Raw genomic sequence first — 15,997 nt, 5'->3', positions numbered from 1 at the left:
TTTTGTGCCTTATTTTCTTTGTCTCCCTTCATGATATTTATGGTAAATAACTTGATGCTGCTGGTTTTTCTTTACCAGATGAAGCTTGAGAATGGGAAACAGGAGTTAATGATAGCCAGGTGTCTGGTACACCAGAATTGTACCCTCGTTCCTTGTTGTGTTCTTGAGCATAGTGGGCCTCATCTAGGAGTGAACGAGCTTTTACTGGTCAATTATTTCCAGCTTCAAAAAAAGCCAAGGAGGTACCTCACCTTTGCAAAGGTAATAAGCCTAAAAATGTGTTTGAAAGCAGTAGTTTAACTCTTTCAGCAAGTGTATTTTTCTCTAGCCTGTTTCCATCCTTGGTAAAAGAAAGCTTGTGAATCCATCGGGTCCATTATTAACCAAAATTATGAGTAAGGAAATTTCCCATTCTCTTACATGAAGTAACCAATTCTTGTGACCCACCCTTCCATCTTTCACCTGAAGTACTGATGAGTACATGTGTCTGAGAATCTTTCCCACCACAGTGTACCTCCACGAGAGGTGTGTCCTGTTGACTGTACCTCCAGTGCCTAGAACAATACCTTGAGCTTATTATGTGCCTATTAAATACTTTGTTGAATAAATGTCTAGATTAGTCTCTGAATTACCATTTTTGTGGGTTTGATTTGAATGAAAAAACTAGTCTGCTATCTCAAACTACCTTACCCCACATTTTAAGTTTTTAAGAAAGTTGACAAGTTGGACTATCTTTAGATCTATCAGGAAGTTTTCGTTCCCTGGAGACCAACCTTTTTTTGAATCTGTAGGCATTAAGTTTTTATTTCAATCACTTTTGATTTTTTGTCTTAAAACTGGAGTGAGTATCAAGAACTTGGAAGTGAGGTTTCTCTAGTGAAATGGAATAGAAGGGTTAAATAGAAGCAAAATACTCCAAAGAGGTAATTTATATAATCTAGTGATCAGGAAGATTGGGAACTGCCCCACTTCATTGTGTTCTAAAAAACATACTAGCAAAAGGCCCTAGATCTTCAAGGATCTAGAAGGGGAAGTAGGGGGTGGGGGGAGGGCAGCACACGAAAACAGGAATTGGGTAACATCTAACGTAACCAGGGAGATGGATGATTTAACCACAATGCACATGGTGTGTGGCTGTGGAGCAAGTTTTACCCAGAAGCAGTCCTGGGTGTGAAATCCTCTAAAACTTGTTCACTCAGTGGTGTTCAACTCAGACCCTATGAACTGTAGCACCCCAGGCTTCCCTGTCCACCCCTGGAATTTGTTCAAACTCATGTCCTTTGAGCCAGTGATGCCATCTAACCACCTCATCCTCTGTCGCCACCTTCTCTTAACACTCTTTCCCAGTGTCAGGTTGAAAGTTGGGTTCCAATCCAATTCTTTGTTGCAACCAAGAAAGGCCTGTCCTGTGGGCATTCCAGGCTTTTCAGTCCTAACACTCAGGAACCTGTTACAGAGGGTCTAGCCAGCTCCAGCAGCAATCCTAGCTTTATAAATAGGGGGTCACCCAAGATGGGGTTCCTCAAATCATGGCCTCTGGCTCTGAGAAGGGGGTTGAAAGTGGTAGATGACACTGCTCAGGCCCAACTGTTGCCTGTCCCGTCTTCCTACAGTCGGGAGAGAGAAGCAAGCTCAGCAGAACACCCTCCCCAACACCACCAGGCAGTGAGCTCTGAGGAGCTCCCCAGTTCATCACCCTCCCTCAAGAGAGAAGACACAGCACAAGGCTATTTCCGTAGAGTGCTTTATATACCAAAGCTCAACCCAGACTGGAGACCTAGAAAACTGAACCACTGAAGAGAGATTCCAGCCCTCCCCTCAACATCCTTGCCTCCAGGCAAGCCTCACTGAACACACCTCGGACCTTCCAAATGCCAGGTTTCCCACTGTGGTCCCCTCCTGGTCTACAGAACTCAGCTCCCCCTGGGCCTCATGGATGGGGAGGACCTTTATCAGAAGAGAATGAAGGAAACCCCCATCACCAGTCCCACCCCCTCCGGCCAGGTCAGTCTGTGGCCTCCATCTTGGTCCCCCGGGGCACCAGGAAGATGGCCCCATCAGCAGCCTGGTGTAGCGCATACTCTTCAGGGGAGTAGCTGTTGCCTGCTTCATCCCGCAAGTGCTGGAAAATGTCACGGTACAGGTCCGTCAGCTGTTGGCGCATGACCTCCAGGGTCCGGTCGGCCTCGCCTCGGGCCCGGAGAAGCCGCTCCCGCTCGCTGCCCAGCCGCTCCAGTTCCCGCTCCAGCTGCACGATGGTCTCCAGCTTTCTCTTGCGACAGTTCTGGGCGGCCACCTTGTTCTTGCCCCGCCTTCGGATGTCCCGGACCAGGGCCAGCTGGCTCTCTGTCAGCGGGTACCGCGCCAGCAGCTCGTTGAAGTCGTCTACTGGCAGGTTGACAATCTTGTCCGTAGGGAAGGGGATCTTCATGGCCAGGGCCCGCCGCTCATCCCGACTCCCCGCCTCCCCCCGTGCAGTGGGCTTGGCCCGCACAGGGCCCGAGGAGGGTTCTAAGGCTAAGGGGGTCTCGGCAGGTGGCAAGGCATAGTTGGGGTGGGTCAAGGAGTTGGGCATTAGTGAGTAGGGGTACTCCACTGGGTACATCTCTACATATTCGCTGCGACGCCGGCCAGCCTCCGTCCCCTCCAACTCAAGAGATTCAGCATCACTATAGTTGAGGGATAATCCTGAGTCAGATTCTGGGTCTTCTTGGGGCTTGGATGGCCCCGCTGACAACCCAATGTCCAGGAGGGCCAAGGGGTCTGGGAGGGGGTCACTGAGCAGGCCTGAGAGGGTCAGTGGCTTGGAGACTGGTACAGTCATGTTGCTACCATAGGAGTACGGAGGGTCTGGGACATGAGACGTGGGTGCCGGGAGCTCATAAGGTGGTGTAGGAAGGGGAAAGCCAGGCTCCGAGTGGATAGAGCAGGGGCAGTAACTTGGAGGCGGCGGGGGCCCTGGGTATGGGACAGGGGCTGGGGGCTCGAATGATGGCTCACTTGGAGCATTCAGACCCTGCAAGAAAAGACACCAAGAGGTTTGTAGACGGGCTGAGGAAGAGAAGAAACCATCTCTCTCTCAGAACCAATCTAAGTCCCACTGAAAGAACTAGTGAGATAATCACAAGGGAACAGAAAGTTGCTAATAATCATTAAAAGCTTCTGGCAAAGTTGTGACAGAGCAAGTTCATGAACAAAGCGGCTTAAACAGGAAGGGCACTCGCTGAAGTCAGACTTCAGAAAGGACTAACGCCACAACAGTTGTGGAATCCCCTCCTCTTCAGGAGAAGTTCTTACTGGCTTGAGATGTCTCTTGTCCCTTTATTTCCTTCAGGAAGACAAGGAGTCACTCCACGATGACCCTTGGAACCCTTTTCCTGCTGCCATTATCTAGGGTCAAAGGGTCAAGTTCAGACCCTGGCCATGCCCTGGGTGCCCAGCAGAGGGAGCTGCTGTGTGGGAAGAGAGCTTAGGGCAGATCCTGAGGACCCAGGCTGGCATGGGCACAGTGCCAGGTCTGGGGCAGAGAGTTACTTCGGGGAGCCACCGTGAGCTCTGCCCTTTCCCCTCCAGTCCCTCTGTCCCTGCCCAGGTGCAGAGAGGAGGAGAGAACATGCTGAGGAGAACAGGGCCCCCAACCCACATCGGGGAGCCATCCTGCTCCAGCCCAGCTGGGGACAAAGGCATCATTGTTAGGCCAACAGACACCCCTTTGTCCAGGTAGCAGGAGGAAAGGACCCCGGCATAGCCCGACCCCCCACCCCCACCCCCACCTTCCTGAGGCCCCTGAACTACAGCTCTGCTACCTGAGGGAAAGGGGCCCAGCTGCTGAGGACAGGGGAAGGAAATGAGGGATGAAGACGGGCAGGACTGGAAGAGGGCAGAACAGAGGAAGGTGAAGAAGGGAAGAAGGGAAGGCGGGGCAGGAGGTGAGGTAGAGAGCCGTGAGCAGAGTGGCTGCTCAGAGAGCTTGCACCCCCAATCAGATCCTTCCTTCCCACCACTGCTATCTCTTGCTCATCCGCACCCCTCCCCCTCAACGCTCTGGCCTTCCCTCCAGATCTCTTCGACTCCAGCCCTTCTTTTTACAGTGTCCAGAAAATCTCCATCTCGAGACCCTGGGCTCTGCTTGCTCCAGTGCCACCCCCTGCCACACACACCCAGGGCCTCGATCCCAGCCAGACTCCCTGTTTCGCTGCTTTTCCCTCCCCCTACCACCTTGTTCCCCACTGCCTGGCTTACCTGCAGCTCAGTGATGGACATGATCTCCTGCCAAGTCAGTTCCATCTCACCTGGCTCCGGAATGGGTAGCTGTGTTACCCTGTTCCTGCTCTGCTGTGGAGGACACGGGGACATCCTACTGGGCCAGGGCCTGGTCCAAGGTCCCGAGAGCCCAGATGGTCCCAGCAACCTGTATCAAAGGAGAAACAAAGGTTAGGACCTCTCCTGCCACGGGTCAGCAGTTTTATCCTTCTTCATTGAGCAGCTGGGCTTCCCAGGTGGCGCAGTGGTAAGGAATCCACCTGCCAATGCAGGACACTTGGGTTTGATCCCTGGGTGGGGAAGATCCCCTGGAGGAATAAATGGCAACCCAGTCCAGTATTCTTGCCTGGAAAATCCCATGGACAGAGGAGCCTGGCGGGCTACAGTCCATGGGGTCACCAAGAGTCTGACACGACTGAGCGACTGAACACGCACGCATGCACAGAGCGGCTCCCTCCAGCTTCCCCTGAGGGAAGGAGACGCTTTATCCCCCCATCCATGCTGCACTCATCAACAACTCCTTAAGCTAGAAAGCCTCTTTCTGCTGTGTTATCTCTATCTCACCTGCTATGGCTGTAGGCAGTTCCTCTGGGAGCTCTACTTTTCAGATAAGATGCCTTCTCTTTCCCCTACTGCTGAACTCCTCAGGACTGCATCACAGGCCAGGACAGAAGCCACATCATCTAGGGTGGTGGTTCTGTTTTTCCTGTCTCCTGCAGCAGCCTCAGGGATCACTCCTGCTCTCCTCCTCTGCCCTCAGTTTTAGGATCTCAGTCTTTTCCTTCCAAGTTGAGAGTGAGTGCTTGGGGATCCCCAAGGAGCGTGTTGTGGGAAGAGCCAAGCAGACAGCCCCTCCCTTTCTCTAAGATAGGCCCTGGGCCTGCTGGCTGATAGCAGCCCTGCCCTCGCCTCCTATCCTGGTCCTGGGCTCCCCTGCCTGGGCCAGATAAGAGGTTTATCAGCAGCAGGCAGCAGAGGAGGAATGGTCTCTGGAGACACTGGACCTCTGCCCTGTGTCCTGCAGGGTCCTCTTGGCTATACCCTACCCCACAAACCAGGTCATATAATAACCACAGCAAAGACTTGCTTGGCATTTGTTGAGAACTGAGCCTGGGGGTCTATAGGCACTCATTTATGAGATTGACTTTCACAAAGATCCTATAAGGTCCATTCTGAAGCTGAGACTCAAGCTGCTAAATAGCAGAGTCAGGTCTGGTGCTTAGAGTTGCTGACTCTCCTGCCATCCCATCTTCCAGGTGCCTTCCCAGTCCTGCTCCCACGTCTTGCTACGCCGAGACTCTACTGGTAGTCAGCATCAGTCAGCTCCTTCTGTGGAATCTCGGCCTCTTTTCTCTTCTAGGGAATATTTCTTTAGAGACTTGAATACTCACTCCCCTCCAGCCCCTTTGCTTTGGATCTGGGCTGGAGTTGCAGACCTGCGCAGCAGCAAGATGTCGGGCAAGCCGTCGCCTTTCTCTGAGCTTCTGTTTCCTCATTTGTAAAACCAGGGAGTGAGACAAGTTGAATTTGGAGGTCCCTCCCTCTCTGCTTGGACAGTTCAACATTCTCAGCAATCCCTCAGCCCTGCCTTCATCTTCTCCTTTCTGTCACCCTTTCTCCTCACTCCACCTCCCTATTCCCTGACACCCATCTCACCCTCATCTGTTCTCCCTGCCTTTGGCAAGACACTCCAAGCAGATTTGGCAGGGGCCCCCTGCTCTCTTAGGGCCATGCACTGTACCCTATGTCTGCTGTAGAAGTAAAGGCAGGCAGACTGGGTGAGTGGGGGAGACTTAGAGAAGGACAGGCAGAGCATAGGGTTGGATGACCTTAGATCACCACAAGGATGGCCCATCACAGGTATTTAATGTGGAATCCACTCTGACTCACCACAAAATTCACGAGAGCTGCAAACTGTCCTTTCGAAGGAGGATCACCCCAAGTTCCTGCTTGGCCCCTCCTTGTTACATGGCCATCCCTAGAGCTGGGAGTTGGCACAGGCCCTTGGCCAGTGGGCAGAGGGTAGGGTGTTTATGTCTGTCCAGGATGCCATTTCAACACCGGAACCCCACCTTCTCCACCCAGGTTCTGGCGGAAATTGCCCAAAGGCAAAGTGAATGGAGAAGGGGTTTAGGGGGCAGGGACGATGACTCTTGCCTCATAGTCCTTCTCACACACACACACACATCCCGTTTTGTCCCTCCGTATAATTTCCCGGATCTGACTCTTAGGTGCAATACAAAGATCTTGCCCTAGGAGGCAGGAGACCAGGTTCTCTGGCATTCCACATGCATGATCTGGGGCAAATTGCTTCCTATTCATTCTCTGCCATTAAATGGAGACAGACGTGGAGAACCTCCTTACAGTAGATTGTATCTGGCTCAAGCAATCACAGACTTTATTGTGGGTTGCATTCACCTGGGGTGCTTGTGAAACCCACAGAATTCTGAAAGCTGCCCCAGATCCATCAAAATTGAGTTCATAGGTACAGGTACCTGGCAATCAGCACTTTAACAAGTGGCCTGGTGGGTGTTTCTGTGCCAGAGGCCCACCGTACTTTGAAAACTATTAACCAGTCCAACCATATGGATTTACTTAAAAGAACACAAAGCCAGAAAGTCTGGCAAGTAATCTCCAGACTTCTCGTTTCACAACCTTGATCCAGGCAAGGCTGGGTTCTAGGCTGCCCTGGTCTCTGAAACTAGATATCAGCCCCTTCTCATAAAGACCAGGAATTTAATCCTCCCCTTACCCTAGGACAGGGAAATGAGAATCCAGAAGGGTCACTAGGGGAGACAGGAAGTTAGGAAAGAGGCAGTTAAGGAGAACCTCAGGATCAACTCCAACCCGCTCTCTGGTACAAGTCTGTGCCAGGCCAAAAGGGAGCAGTGTGAGTGTCCCTAGACACTCAGAGATGGGTGGTGGTCTATACACCAGCTGTAGGCCCCTCTGGGTCTTAGGAGCCTACCTTCCTGAAGACAGGCCAGGGAGCTGGCAGCCAGTGATAAAGCTCAGGGAGAAGGAATCAGATCAAATAGAACATCACAGAGGGTACAGAAACTGAAGAGGTCCTGGGAAAGTGCAGCCTGCCTCCCTGTGTCCCTTTTCATTCACAGCAAATGGTCCTCACTTTCCAGTTTAGTCCACACTTTGAGGTCACACACCCATCTTGCTCCCCAACACTGCATATCAAGTAGGATGGACACCATCTCCAGGGACTCTAATCCACCCTCTTTACTCTCATCCTAAACCATTCTGGCTTACCCAAAGAGATTTTATCACAATCCCTGAGTACACACAGAATGATATGGAGCTTTATATTTCAGGATACAGACTGAGGACAGTCTGGGGAGGGATGCTGTGGAGAGGAAGGTATTCGGCCCCATCTGCTGCCCCAGGTCTCTAACACCTTGACAAGGGGGAGAGCCAGAGAGAGGGCTCGCCTCTGGGACTCTGTTCTGAGGCTTATTAGACTTCCCTTCCCTCTCCAGGTGTCAACAGAAGCAGGGAAAGGATGGGGAGGGATCAGTAAAGCCTGGGGTGTGGAGTGATGGATGAGCAGCCTGCAGCTTAGAAAGATGAGAAAGAATCTCCAAAGAGAGGGAGGCACACAGAAATGAGAGAAAGCAACAGAATGGAGGGGAAAGGGGGCGGGTGGAGGGAGCCATGGAGAGGGAGAGGGGGTTGAAGGTGTGGAGAGAGATATGAGCACAGTAAGATATGTGGGGTCACACATGACTCAAACAGGTGCACAGGAACAAGGGAAAGAGGGACGAGTTTCTGCTGTCCCGTCACCCAGTCACTAGACCCCAACTTCAGTCCCTAGGAAGCCCAATGATAGAGAATCTCAGCTCCAGCAGCTGTGGCAGGTGACCTCTCTGCCACTGTCCCCAGCCGTCTGTCTCCTCAGCTGCCAAGATTTCCAGTCAGAAGCAACTATGCTGCGGTGGGATCCCTTCCTCTCCCTCCCAGTTCCAGCTGATCCCTACTGCCCGAGGCCCGGAGAAGAGAAGGCGCACAGGGAGGAGAGAACTCAGCACCTCCAAGCTCTAGCAGCCCATCCTGGCGCAACACTTCTCAGCCACCCAGGTGTCCACTGTCTCAGATTCCTCAACTTCCCCTAGACCTCCCCAGATGGCTGGACAGGGCAGCGTGATGGGATGGAGTAGGGGAAAGGATGGTACTGTATACCTGAGTCCAGCGACAGCCAGTCTGCCCAAGGGTTACTCAGGGTCACTCCCCAGCCCCTGAGGCGTCCCTTGGGGGACCACTGTCTGGTCCCCATCCATAGCATTTTGCCCTAAGAATCCCAAAGGGCTCAAGAAGCCATGTAGGTCTCCCAGGGAAATTACCGCATCTGTCACATTCCTCAACCAGGGGCAGCCTGGTAAGGTCTGCGACCTCCTAGGATCGCCCTGCGACCTCCTAGGATCGCCCTGCGAGTTGCTTCTTCTCTCCCTTTGCCTCCTCCACCTCCCCAGGCTGTCCCCAGACCCACTGCAGTCCTCCTCCCCGCCCGCCCCGCAAGCACCTGTGGCAGGGTCCCAGCGAGGTGAGGAGAGCGATGAGAGAGATGAGGCCGGCCTGGGCTGACACCTCCTGGGTGAGGATCCCTGCTACCTCTGAGAGCCGCGGAGCGCCGTGCCCCGCCCCCCGGCCATCGCTGAGCGCCCAGTGTGGAGTGCGGGGAGCTCCGGGCCGGCGCACCAGCCTCTTCTCTGAAGCCCTCTGCCTGAGTTCTCCGTCCTTCCTCCAACCCTCCCCTTTCCCCGTGGCCCTCCTCTCCTCCTGCCCCTTCTGGCCAAGAGAGGAAACTTGAGCCCGGTGTGGTTTCTGCCCACACCCCGCCCCCAGCTTGCTCCCGGCCAGCGTGGGGCACACATGGCTCCCAGCCCTCCGTGTGAGCCCAGGAGTCCAGCCAGCTCTGCGTTTCTCCCATGCGTATGATGAATTCCAACCTGATGATCTAAGCGGCAGAGCGACCTCTAAACTTCATACAAGTTGTAACCCCTGCCCTTTGCCCCTTTGACCCTCTTCAGGTCAGGGAAACTGAGTCCTGGCAAGGGGGAGAGCAGCTGGAGAAAAGGACCAGATGTCTAGCATCCCAGTTGTTAGGCAGGTAGGCCTTCGGGACACTGCTTTTATTTTCAGGAAAGCCTGGGCTCTGGGAAAGGGGTAGGGGAGCTTTCAGGGGAGGAGGACCCAGCCGCTTTGATGTGTCCTTTCACCTGTAGCCTTCTCCCCTCCCCCTGCAGCCTCCTCCCCTCCCCCTGCAGCCTCAGATATCCTAGGACAAAGGCCTCTTTCTTGGGCCAGGTTTGTTGTCAGTGTGTGAGGGGAGTTGGGGTTGGGGGGGAGCCGCCTGGCAGGGACATTATTCACCTGCCTTAAAGGGGACCCTAGATGCCCTCTGTCCTTTCTTCCAGGCAGTCACCCCAGTCACAGGGCAGCCGCATACTCTGGACAGAACAGGACATGTGTGTAGGGTGTCAGGTCCACCCCAGCATTCACAGCAGCTCTGGGGCAGGCCAGTAAGTACCCCTGGAAGTCACTCATTCATCCATTTGTCTCCAAGCCACAACCCAAGTTCCAGGCCAAACAGATCCTTTCTCCAGAGACTAGGAGAAAAGTCTGGCTTCCTCCTAGCTTTTAGTAGCTTTCAGCTCTAAGGAAAGTCTTTCCTATGTCTAGCTTCACTCCTTACAGCTGCAGCTTACACTTTTTTCTATTTTTTTTTTCCTTCTTATGATGTTCAAGTTAAATTGGAAGCAGTTATTGACTGAGGAGGTAGGCAGGTACCACCCTAAGACAGGACTGGCATTCAGCCAGCATTCTGTGATAGGCTTGTGTTCACTATTAAAATAATGAAAACTTTCTGTCCCACTTGGTAAAGAATAGCTTCTGGGAGTCTTCCAAGTGTTTCCCATCATTACAGTACTATGTCAGCCACCCCAGTTCTCTCTCAGGATGCCCCCAATCCAATAACACAACCAAGCAACTCAAGAGGCAATGTGATACCTGCAGCCTGTGTGTGTCGGTTTGATCAACATCCATGCCAAACCTATAGTTCAGTGATTTGAATCCCTACCCCAGCAGATCATAATTCTGCATGCATGACCTGTGTGGGGCAGGAGGGGACTCATGGCTTCATTGCATGTTACATGCAGGTTCAGAATCTCTTGATGACCTGGGTATGAATCTAGGTCACAAACATGAGTACTCAGGTAGCTTATGTATTTATTTGGGCCCATTGGAGGGGATGAGAGGTGGTGATAGTCATACTTGTGTCTGACTCAGTAATGGTATCAGGTTGTCAGATAGTCAATGGTATCAGATAGTCAACAAACATTTGCTGAATGAAAGCTACCAGTTCAGGACACTCTTTGTGGCATCGCACAAAGAATTATAACACAAGTTATCCAATGAATGAATGGATATTTATGGAGTGTCTACGTATCATTCATTCATTCAACAAATATTTGTTGTGGGTCTACTATGTTTCCCACTCCAGAACTACACAAAGATGAATAAGAACAGTCTGTGTCCTTATTAACAGCCTACGCAGGGAATTTGGGGTTTTCCAGGCGGTGCTAGTAGTAAAGAGTCTGCCTGCCAACGCAGAAGACTCAGGAGATGCGGGTTCAGTCTTTGGGTTGGGAAGAGCCTCTGGAGAAAGAAATGACAACCCACTCCTGTATTTTTGCCTGGAAAATCTCATGGACAGACGAGCCTGGCGGAATACAGTCCATGGGGCCACAAAGAGTCAGATATAGTAATAAAGGTCTATATAAGGTGCTATGGAGGGACTTCCCTGGAGGGCCAGTAGTTAAGACTTCTCCTTCCAGTTCAGGGGTATGGGTTTGATCCCTGGCTTGAAAGGTAAGACCTCACATGCCTTGTGGCCAGAAAACCAGAACATAACCAACAGAAGCAATATCATAACAAATTCAATAAAGACTTCAAAAATGATCCACATCAAAAAAAAAAAAGGTACTATGGAGCTGAACTGCTGTTGGGGAAATTCAGAGCAGGCTTCACAGAGGAGGTGACAACTGAGCTGGGCTGTGGAGAATGATTCAGGGTTCATCAGGAAAAGAGGGGAGAAGGGTATTCCAAGCTGAGGTGTGAAAGCCCAGAGGCATCAGACCAAGAAGAGTACTCAGGGTTTCCTAGGGTTGAGTGTGGGGTAGGAAGTAGTGAAAAATAAGCTTGGGGAGATTGACTGGGGCTAGATGTAAAAGTCTTAAAAGTCAAACTAGGGAGGTTGTGTTTCATCCCATGTGCGAGTCAAAGACATGTTTGAAGCAGTTTACTTGTTTTCGGGGACAGACATGGTCGGACAGGCTGAGCTAAGTCAACAGACAGCCTTCATTTAGGCGGCTGGCCAGGATATCTCTCCCACCTCACCCTATTCCCCTCCCGTAGGAAGAGGCTGTTGCTGTGGTTAGCAGGCTGTGTTCTGCCTCTAGAACATTCTTTTTTTATTTTAATGTGTTTATTTATTATTTTTGGTTGCACTGGGTCTTTGCTGCTGCACACGGACTTCCTCTAGTTGCAGAGAGTTGGGGCTGCTCTCTCTGCGGTGTGTGGTCTTCTCATTACAGTGCCTTCTCTTATTGCGGAGCACAGGTCCTGGGTGCATGTGAGTTTCAGTAGTTGTGGCTCTTGGGCTCTGAATGCAGGCAGGCTCAGTAGTGGTGGTACATGGGCTTGGTTGCTTCGCGGCATGTGGGATCTTCCTAGAGTGGGGATCAAACCCATGTGCCCTGCATTGGCAGGTGGATTCCTATCTATTGTACCTCAAGGGCAGTCCCAGAACACTCTTTACAGCCCCCCACGGGTGTGGATGGTTCCTTTAATCCCCTCCTTTCGGATTCCTGCTGTCTAGAGTCAACCTCCTTCTATCTTAAATCTCCTCTGCTTGATGTAAGATTAACAGGATATTAGGAGCCTGAATGGGTTGGACAGTGCCTGCAGCTAGGCAAGGCAGAATACCTAAGATTTTCCTAGCCCCAAGATCCTCCTGCTTCAGCCAAAGTGGCAGAGACAGAGTGTGGAGAAAAACATGGCCACGTATCTTTACTGTTATACTGTTCTTCATCCATGCTGCTCATGCACCCCCAAAAGCCTGTCTTATTGTCACCTCTGGTCAATTCACCCCACTCTCACCCCAGTGCGTGTGCACACCACCATCAGCATCAGGGCAAGCCACAGCCGTGTTGCCAAACACCCTACCGGGTTATGCAACCAGCTTCCCGAGTAGGGCGGGGTGGGTAGAGGTGAAACCAGGGGAGGGCCACAGGTCCCAGAGGGAGCTGGCTGCCTGGCCTGCTTGCCTGCTGGGCTGACCGCAGTGGCCCCAGGGGGCGGAGGCAGGGCTGGCCCTTTTATCAGTGCCCTGCAGGATTGCACCCGCCACCCCCTGGCTTCCTCTCTCAACAGACGGAAAGGGGAGGCAGCCACAGGGTGCAAGGGAGGGCTGGGCGTTATCCTAGGCTGCAGAGCCTGGCGGTTACCCCGGATGGCTGGGGGAGGTGTTGGAGGGGGTCTGGGACCAGGGAATAGTGAGGCCCCTCTTACTCAAGTAAGGAAAGGGAGATATAAACTGAGGCCCAGATGGTGGAGCCAGATGTCCTAAGCCATCCACTGGTTTTTCCTTGTGTTCCAGTTTGGGTGAGGATAGGATGAAAAAAAAAAGGTCTCTGAAGAGGTTCCTTTCCATATATAAGAATTCTAAGAGGATTGACTCAGGAGTCAGGACACTGAGCCCCACTATCAGGTCTAAAGAGCTTGTGGCTCTCAAGGGTCCAGAGAGTTGGAGAGGACTGAGGTTCCCAGTCCTGGCATCTGTGGGTTATTCCCGGGTAGCAGAGCCCTACACGTAACCTAAGACACATGAAGGCTGATAGATGAGTCCAGAATAGTCCAGCATAACCCCTGGAGCTTAATTCTAAATCTAGAGAGGGGAGTATGTTGTGTGGTGTTCAGTTCACTTGTCACTCAGTCGTGTCCGACTCTTTGCGACCCCATAGACTGCAGCACGCCAGGCTTCCCTGTCCATCACCAATTCCCAGAGCCTACTCAAACTCATGTCCATAGAGTTGGTGATGCCCTCAAACCATCTCATCCTCTGTCGTCCTTTTCTCCTCTCGCCTTCAATCTTTCCCAGCATCAGGGTCTTTTCAAATGAGTCAGTTCTTAGCATCAGGTGGCCAAAGGATTGGAGTTTGAGCCTCAACATCAGGCCTTCCAATGAATATTCAGGACTGATTTCCTTTAGGATGGACTGGTTGGATCTCTTTGCATTCCAAGGAACTCTCAAGAGTCTTCTCCAGCACCACAGTTCAAAAGCATCAGTTCTTGGGCGCTCAGTTTTCTTTATAGTCCAACTCTCATATCCACACATGACTACTGGAAAAACCATAGCTTTGACTAGACAGACTTGCTGGCAAAGTAATGTCTCTGTTTTTTAATATGCTGTCTAGGTCGGTCATAGCTTTTCTTTGAAGGAGCAAGCATCTTTTAATTTCATGGCTGTAGTCACCATCTGCAGTGATTTTGGAGCCCAAGAAAATAAAGTCTATCACTGTTTCCATTGTTTCCCCATCTATTTGCTGTGAAAATCGAACAGGATGCCATGATCTTCATTTTTTGAATGTTGAGTTGTAAGCCAGCTTTTTCATTCTCTTCTTTCACCTTCATCAAGAGGCTCTTTAATTCCTCTTTGCTTTCTGCCATTAAGGTGGTATCATCTGCATATCTGAGGTTATTGATATTTCTCCCAGCAATCTTGATTCCAGCTTGTGCTTCATCCAGCTTGGCATTTCACATGATGTACTCTGCATAGAAGTTAAATAAGCAGGGTGACAATATACAGCCTTGACGTACTCCTTTCCCGATTTGGAATCAGTCTGTTGTTCCATGTCCAGTTCTAACTGTTGCTTGTTGACTTGCATACAGATTTCTCAGAAGGCAGGTCAGGTGGTCTGGTATTTCCATCTCTTTCAGAATTTTCCACAGTTTATTGTGATCCACAAAGTCAAAGGCTTTGGCGTAGTCAGTAAAGCAGAAATAGGTGTTTTTGTGGAACTCTGGGTTTTTCAATGATCCAACAGATACTGGCAATTTGATCCCTGGTTCCTCTGCCTTTTCTAAATCCAGCTTGAACATCTGGAAGTTCACGGTTCATATACTGTTGAGGCCTGGCTTGGAGAATTTTGAGCATTACTTTGCTAGCGTGTGAGATGAGTGCAATTGTGCAGTAGTTTGAGCATTCTTTGGCATTGCCTTTCTTGGGATTGGAATGAAAATTGACTTTTCCCAGTCCTGTGGCCACTGCTGAGTTTTCCAAATATGCTGGCATATTGAGTGCAGCACTTTCACAGCATCATCTTTCAGGATTTGAAATAGCTCAAGTGGAATTCCATCACCTCCACTAGCTTTATTCACAGTGATGCTTCCTAAGGCCCACTTGACTTTACATTCCAGGATGTCTGGCTCTAGGTGAGTGATCATGCCATCGTGGTTATCTGGGTCATGAAGATCTTTTTTGTATAGTTCTTCTGTGTATTCTTGCCAACTCTTCTTAATACCTTATGCTTCTGTTAGGTCCATACCATTTCTGTCCTTTATTGTGCCCATCTTTGCATGAAATGTTCCCTTGGTATCTCTAATTTTCTTGAAGAGATCTCTAGTCTTTCCCATTCTATTATTTTCCTCCATTTCTTTGCATTGATCACTGAGGAAGGCTTTCTTATCTCTCCTTGCTATTCTTTGGAACTCTGCATTCAAACTGGTATAGTATGTCTTTTTTTTTCTCCTTTGCTTTTAGCTTCTCTTCTTTTCTCAGCTATTTGTAAAGCCTCCTTGGACAACCATTTTGCCTTTTTTTTCTTGGGGATGGTCTTGATCACTGCCTCTTGTACAATGTCACGAACCTTCATCTATAGTTCTTCAGGCACTCTTGTCTATCATATCTAATCCCTTGAATCTGTTTGTCACTTCCACTGTATAATCATAAGGGATTTTATTTAGGTCATACCTGAATGGTCTAGTGGTTTTCCCTACTTTCTTCAATTTAAGTCTGAATTTGGCAATAAGGAGTTCATGATCTGTGCTCCCGGTCTTGTTTTTGCTGACTGTATAGAGCTTCTCCATCTCTAGCTGCAAAGAATATAATCAAGCTGATTTCGGTATTGACCTTTGACTTCTGCACCTTTTTGTGGTGTAGAGTAAGTAGAATGTTGTTGTTATTCAGATCTTGAGTCCCTGCATTCACTGGTTACATGACTTTGGGCAACTCAACCTTCCTGAGGCTTGTTTCTTTATAAGGGAAAATGGAGATAAGGATGATAATACCTATTCAGTGGAGTTTGGGGGAAGATTAAAGGAGATCAATAAGCGAGGCTGGGGAATGACAGGTGAGGCTAGGTAGCTTCAGTTGTGTCTGACTCTGTGTGGCCCTATGGACAATAGCTTACCAGGCTCCTCTGTCCGTGGGATTCTCCAGGCAAAAATACTGGGCTGAGTTGCCATGTCCTCCTCCAGGGAATCTTCCCAACCCGGGAATCGAACCCCCATTTCTTGTGTCTCCTGCATTAGCATGTGTACTCTTCAGAAGCTTAGAAACCTGGAAACCAGCGTGTCTCAGAGGCTTGGGAATTGAGAAGAGTCTACTTATCTGGAAGTCAGACTCTGGTGGAGAGATACCTGGAACAGAACTGAAACCAGGAGG

General features: G+C 50.6%; 1 protein-coding gene across 4 annotated transcripts; it reads right to left on the bottom strand.

Annotated features, from left to right (window-relative positions):
- Positions 1–1,730: 1,730 nt before the first annotated feature.
- Positions 1,731–9,510, bottom strand: NFE2 (nuclear factor, erythroid 2). 4 transcript variants are annotated; one of them, XM_069584252.1, is made up of 3 exons: positions 8,795–9,510; positions 4,243–4,411; positions 1,731–3,016 (listed from the first exon to the last, which is right to left on the bottom strand). In XM_069584252.1, exons 2-3 carry the CDS (start codon positions 4,354–4,356, stop codon positions 2,006–2,008), a joined length of 1,125 nt encoding a protein of 374 aa, XP_069440353.1. In that variant the 5' UTR covers positions 4,357–4,411; positions 8,795–9,510; the 3' UTR covers positions 1,731–2,005. The 4 variants fall into 4 exon arrangements, with proteins under 4 accessions (XP_069440353.1, XP_069440352.1, XP_069440351.1 ...); XM_069584251.1 differs by lacking the exon at positions 8,795–9,510 and adding an exon at positions 6,154–6,441; XM_069584250.1 differs by lacking the exon at positions 8,795–9,510 and adding an exon at positions 4,828–6,103.
- Positions 9,511–15,997: the final 6,487 nt, after the last annotated feature.

The sequence above is a fragment of the Ovis canadensis genome, chromosome 3 (genome assembly GCF_042477335.2).
Source record: "Ovis canadensis isolate MfBH-ARS-UI-01 breed Bighorn chromosome 3, ARS-UI_OviCan_v2, whole genome shotgun sequence".
NCBI classification, from domain to species: Eukaryota; Metazoa; Chordata; class Mammalia; order Artiodactyla; family Bovidae; genus Ovis; species Ovis canadensis.
The sequence above is the reverse complement of the archived record's forward strand: the minus strand, read 5'-3'. Positions and strand labels throughout refer to the sequence as shown.

Coding starts and splice junctions, on each gene's coding strand:
- NFE2 (XM_069584253.1), bottom strand. Junction 3,017..4,242: donor TGTCCATCACTGAGCTGCAG/GTAAGCCAGGCA, acceptor CTTTTCTTGCAG/GGTCTGAATGCTCCAAGTGA.